At 29.2% G+C, this 6,765-nt stretch overlaps 1 protein-coding gene across 1 annotated transcript; it reads right to left on the reverse strand.

Annotated features, from left to right (window-relative positions):
* Window positions 1–2,740: 2,740 nt before the first annotated feature.
* On the reverse strand, window positions 2,741–4,477 carry LOC120257296 (probable WRKY transcription factor 30). The gene is made up of 3 exons (XM_039264796.1): window positions 4,167–4,477; window positions 3,810–3,929; window positions 2,741–3,257 (listed from the first exon to the last, which is right to left on the reverse strand). The coding sequence occupies exons 1-3, from the start codon at window positions 4,403–4,405 to the stop codon at window positions 2,741–2,743; spliced, it is 876 nt and encodes a 291-aa protein (XP_039120730.1). The 5' UTR covers window positions 4,406–4,477.
* Between the last annotated feature and the right edge of the window lie 2,288 nt (window positions 4,478–6,765).

Consider the following 6,765-nt stretch of genomic DNA (forward strand, 5'->3'; position numbering starts at 1 on the left):
ATATTTTTATAGTTGAAAATTAATTTACATATTCAATAAACATATAGATTTTTTTTTCGTTTTAATGTCACATAATGTGTTGAGGTTGAAGGATAAAAATAATATATTTACTAAGTAATCTAGGCTTCCTTGTTGTATTGTTATTGAAATAAATAAATTAAAAAAACCATAAAATAGGTTTAAAATGAAAAGTAATTTTAAAAAAATTAAAAATAATTTTTAATAAATAATTTGAGACAACTCAATATAATTCAAAATAACTTAAACGAAGATAAAAGACTTGCACTTAATTTATTTTACCTACCGAATTAAATTAAAAATGTATTCTTTATGAGTGTAAAAGGAATTAATGCCAACGTAGTTCGTTTTCTTTGGATTGGAATTATCACCCACTTATATATTCGTAAGCATCCAGTTCTTGCTCTTGTTTGAACTTGGGGGCAGTTGTTGTTATACTCATAATGTTATTAGTAAAGAAGAAATCACTTATTTTTGAATTTCACATCTCTCGCTTTTATGTTGTCAAGCTTCGAGATACGTCTCCAATTATCTGTGCAAATTTAAATTTCAATATTTTCGTGACAACAACTGAAAAATGTGTTATGACAAGCATGTTTTTATTTTTTTGACTATAAATGTGCTAGCATGTTATTGTAGACATGACACACGTAAAAAAATGTTCTTTACAACTAATGAAACAAAAATCCTATCTAAATTGATATCCTCACAGAACTGAAAAAGACCGGCCCAGCCGAAGTTGCCTTTATCTTCAGGTTAGGGATGTATAGTTAAGAATAAGTCCAGCCTTGAAATGGTTTTATCTTATCAGCTTATCATTTGATATTCAAAAAGTACCCGACATAGTACCCAAGATGGGGAAGAAGAATTGGTATTCAAATGATGAGGTCTGGGCCAGGCAGGGTTTTTTCTTGGGCCGCGGACCGTGCAAAACCTGGCAGTGCTTATATATACACACACATGCTTTCACAGCACATGAGATGTATTTATCAACAAAATCGGACCGGAACCGGTCGGTTCAACCGCTCAATCAAGAACCGGTCCGCAGAACCGGTCCTGGCTAATCACATAAAATACCAAATAACCGGATCGCCGATTTAACCTGGTTCAATCGGTGAACCGCTGGACCGCATCACTGGGTTGGTTTTATTTTTTATTAAAGTTAAACTCATTTAAAAAAAAAAAAATCAAGATATTATATATTTGTATTTTATTTTATTCCTCATTTTTTATTGTTGTTGTTGTATATTTATATTTTATTTAATTATTTATTTTTGAATATTTGTTGTATGGATGTATCTTTGTATATTTGTACTTTGAAAAATTCAATTTAATGTAGAGTTGACACTTTGTGGTCTTATAAAGGCAATATGAGTTTGCAATATGTAATTTTGTATTTTTTTAAATACTTATTTTTTAAATTATTTTTTACTTATTTTTTTAATTTTAAAAACATTTATTTATTTGAAAAATATTAAATTCTGGGTTGAACTAACCCTGAGCCGCTCTCCGTGGTGCTAAAGGACAATGATGAATGGAGATTGTGATGATTTTAGGGTTGTTCTAGAATCTAGATAATCGAAGGAAATTTGCCTTTTTCAGCTTATTAAGGTAGTGAAATTGATATTTTACTTTGGTATTGATTTATTATTATTATTTGTTTGGTTGATAATACCTGAAATTAATTACTTCACATGTTATGAGAGGAAATTTATAAAATATTTAGAATTCATTAAGCCAGTGTCACACTCGACGCATCACTATATTTATTTATTTAACTGTTTTTAGATGATACTTGTCATTTTTTTGCTATTATATATATAACATGAGGCCAATTATGTATAGATTCATGTGAGGAAAATATATATATATATATATATATATATATATATATATATATATATATATATATATATATATATATATATATATATATATATTAGTATTATTTTGATATTTTCAAGATGTTTTTCTCCCTCAATGGAATAATTTTCTTGTTTGAAAATTTATTACAGGGACAATGATGAATGGAGATTGTGATGATTTTAGGGTTGTTCTAAAATCTAGATAGCGAAGGAAATTTGCCTTTTCAATTATTAAGGTAGTGAAATTGATATTTTACTTTGGTATTGGTTTATTGTTATTATGTTGATAATACCCTAAATTAATTACTTCATATGTTATGAGAGGAAATTTATAAAAATAAAAAATTTTAGAATTATTGCCAGTGTCACACTGACGCATCACTATATTTATTTATTTATTTAACTGTTTTTTAGATGATACTTGTCATTTTTGCTAAAAAAAAATTATATATAACATGAGGCCAATTATGTATAGACTCATGTGAGAAAAAAAATATATATATATATATATATATATATATATATAATAGTATTATTTTGATATTTTCAAGATGTTTTTCTCCCTCAATGGAATAATTTTCTTGTTTGAAAATTTATTACCAGTTATCCACTTCTCATATCCCAATTTCAATGAAACCTATTACAAATTCAATATCTTTCTCCTAGTAAATCCAATAAGCAGTTATCCACTTCTCAAATCCCAATTTCTTTATACAATTCAAAAGCTTATTTAGTTTATTCTAATAGATTCTTCCTGCAGACATAAATCATGATCTCTTTGGTTTTTAACGCATACGTACCCAAGCCAAAAATACATAGCAACAAAAGATACATTATATAGTGAAAAACAAACTAATCTAATTCCTCTTATCATCATCGGAAAAGAAGTTGGAAGTATCTACAAATGAGAAATTGGTGTCAGCCATGAAATCCATGTCAAGCATTTCAGGCATGTAATCTCCTAGCTCAGGCTTCTTTGACAGCGATGAAGTTTGTGGAAAAGTGGTAGAAGATGAGCTACCGAGGGCAGGATCGAAGTTGAAAGAGAAAGATGAACTAGCCTCATCTCCTGGTTTGTTTGCACTAGTGAGAAAACTTTGGATGTTGAGTTGTATTTGCTGTTGTTGTTCATTATTATGATTGTCTTGTTTCAGCCCTTTGTGCTGTAGCTGTTCTTCTTCTTCTTCTTCTTCTTCTTCTTCTTCTTCTTCTTTTTTCATGCATGAAATTTGAACTTCAGTAGGTCTTTGATGGGTGCATGAGTGGACTCCATAGTATGTGATGCGAAGAACTGAGGGGTCCTCATCTGTTTTCTGTACTTGTTTTGTCGCTAGGCATCCGGAACTGCCACGGTGAGTGCATCTATAGTAACTTCTGCAGACAAAAAACATGAGTATGTCATAATAGACCTTTATTGAATCAGAATTGTATATTTCAAAATATGTCTGTTTATCACCCTGATTAACCTCTATGCAGGAAAGTGTCGGTTTACGTTTATCTATCACCTCTACAATAGAAAAGTAGTAGTTTATTTCTCTCCTAGTGTAAAATCAAAGATTCAATCGACTCCCTTTCAATGCAATAATAATTGAAATGAATGACGGTTGCTAGCTTAATTATCCACATTTATCAAAAACAAAAATTTACATTGATGGGGAACTATTGCAAATTACTTCTTCATATTGACCTAAAATCATGTTAACAATAAACTAACACCTCAGCGTTTGTTGTATGACTGCAATAGCTAATGATCCAACAAATATTAAAACTGAAAATAGTCCATTCAATTAAATGACCAAAATTAATATTTTTTGAATTGAGGGAGAAAAATAAACAATAGTCACCCATCCATATCAATAGAGCAAATATTGAATCAATGGAAAAAAGTTTATGGACAAAATAAGTCATAGAAAAGCATTGCTTGACCTTGGATGTTTGGCTCTAAGGATTTCCTTCTCTCCATATTTTCTCCATTGATAACCATCCTCTTCACTCCCTTGCCCTTCACTTACTTTCACTAGCTTTGTCCATGTAGGCGATGCCTTCCTACATGAATTAATATATATATATATATATATATATATATATATAATCAAACCATATATAGAAACTGAACTTACAGGTTACGACAGACAAGATCCATAAAATATATACACTTTACAAACATCTTATCTTATGTTCCTTTGGTGCCTTCTCATGCATAAATAAATCTAACATAATATCTATCTATCTATCTATATATATATATATATTATAAGATAATAATCTAACATGTCTTGGTACCTTCTCTTTGTTAAATCTCTTCTCTTTTGTTCCTTTGTTCCTTGCTCTGAAATCTCATAATCCTCCAAAGGGCTTGGTTTTGCTAAACAAACAGCTTTTTCAATGCATGATAAAATCTCTTGTGCTAAATTTTTGCATACCGGAATTGTAGAAGGGTGGCCAAGACTGGCTTGGAGCTGCCTTGCCAACCCTTGAGCTCTATTAAGCTCATCAAGCAGGCATCTTCTTTGGTTCTCCATCCCCCAAAAACTGTGGAAACTTAAGAATTAAAATGTGATCAAGTGTGTATCTGTGAGAACTCTTTTACATGTTCCTGAGTTTTTAACATAGAAATTAAGGAGATGATGGGGACTTTTTTCTTCTCCTTTTCTGAAATTAAACTAGTCTTTGGTCATATTGGAAATTTAATGGGTTGTGTAGTGTTGATAGCATCTTTGACTGTCACTTTTTTTGTCATTGCATAGTTTTTAATTAAATAATTTTATTTATTTATTAATTATTTAGAAAGACTTGAGAGAATCTAACATTCTGCTCATTCGAGGATGATGCTAGGAAAATGTTTAAAATTATGTTGCGTAGGAGGGAGAGAGAAAGAGAGAGGAATAGAAAGGTCAGTATGTTCAAACTTCACATGAGAAGAAAGGTTGACCCCCCTTTCAAACACCGGGGACCAACCTTTTGTTTTTGTTTTATTAATTTTTTATTTATTTCTATTTTATTATTATTTTTGGATGCTCCGTTAGAAAAAGTATCTCCATATGTTTTTCCCTTTAAGAAAGGTCTTTATGTTCAATGGCGCTTGTAAACTCACATTCATACATGCTTTTTTTGTTGGTCTGAAAATAAGAAGAATAGGATTTGTTTTACAAAAGTAAAGTAACTTTTTGTTAATATATTTTTATATATTTAATATGATTTTTAACTTCATATACATTTGCTTATGTTCGTCTTTAAAAATAACATGGGTGAAGTATGGTCCATAATTGAAAAAGTATTATTAATGTATTAGCCTTAACAACTGATATTAATGATGTAAAAGAAACATTACATGTATATATATACATATATTATAAAACACGACTTTATTTTGTAAATAAGAAACATATATAATCTACATAAAGTTAGGTAGAACATTAAAATAGCATCACGAAGATATACGAAAACAATATAATATCGTAAAAAGGTAGGGAGAAAATTAAAATAGCACACTAAAATGCATGATACAATAGAATGTCTCAAAATTCAGCAGTCTTGATATAGGAGATAATTTTTGGGTTTGGATCATACGTCCTTAATGACCTTAACACTGGTTGGAGTTAACCACTTTGCTCAAATACAACATTGCGCATGCTGGCTCACTCAGACGTAGAAAGACATTACTAGCGCTACGCATAACTCAAAATATTACCACATTCGTAGATCGAATCTACAGAATGCTATCAGAATATCACATTATCAACTTATAAATATTACCAAAAATAGTAATTTATTACCACCAAATTTCGTGTTCATCTTCGATTACCACGGTAATTTTATAACTTTTATATTTTAACAAATTGATTACCATAATCAACCAAAACACAGAATCGAACTCATTCCTCAGAATAAGAGCTTCCTCAACCAAATACTATTATATTAAATTACTTTTAACATTCCCAACCATATAACATTCTCACTCATATTACTATTAGCATCTAAGATGCTAGAGTAATACGATCATTATCGAACCAAACTACTCTAATTGAAGCGAGCCTCTTTAATTATCAAACCGTTATGAGCAGACAGCCTTTTTATATCTTCATTTTCTAATGATTATATAGCTAATTAAATTATTGTTTATCTCCGCAAAAAGTGTGATGTATGATGCTCATAGACCTTCATGACTTCTTTTCGAGTTCTTCTACCATATAAATTGATTCAAACAAAGACCATGGACTCAGTGACAACATTGAATAAGGTCATAAATTGAGAAATGATGAGTAAGTTCCTTTGAAATTTTCTTTATCAAAGCAAGCTTTCATACTGGACAGCAACATTCCAATGATCTTTCAAATGAACACTGATATATATATTGGGAATGGAATAGTCATAGATTAATGTTATAATTAGTTGGTTTTGAAGCAATGTTTTAATAACTGGATCGGTTGTTGACCCAGCTAGTAGTCGGGTTCCTGGGTCCAACCTGGCTCAACCTGCTATGGACCGCAGTGGCTCAACTCGGATTTAATTTTTTAAATAAAAAAATATTTAAAAATTAATAAACATTAAAAAATAATTAAATAATAATAATAAATACAAAATTATATATTGCAAAGTTAAATTATCTTTATAAAATCAGAAAGTCTCAACTTTACATAAAATTAAAATTTTCAAAATATAAATATACAAAGATACAACTATACAACAAATATTAAAAAATAAAAAATTAAATAAAATATAAGTATACAAGTATATAATAACAACAAAAAATGAGGAATAAAATAAAATACAAATATATATTCCACTACTACTACAACAATTAAGTTAATGAGTTTATTAACTTCATTTAAGTTTTTAATTATAAAATAAATAAATTAATTAAATAATTTAAATCAATAAA

Source organism: Dioscorea cayenensis, unplaced genomic scaffold (assembly GCF_009730915.1).
Source record: "Dioscorea cayenensis subsp. rotundata cultivar TDr96_F1 unplaced genomic scaffold, TDr96_F1_v2_PseudoChromosome.rev07_lg8_w22 25.fasta BLBR01001996.1, whole genome shotgun sequence".
In the NCBI taxonomy this organism is placed as follows: Eukaryota; Viridiplantae; Streptophyta; class Magnoliopsida; order Dioscoreales; family Dioscoreaceae; genus Dioscorea; species Dioscorea cayenensis.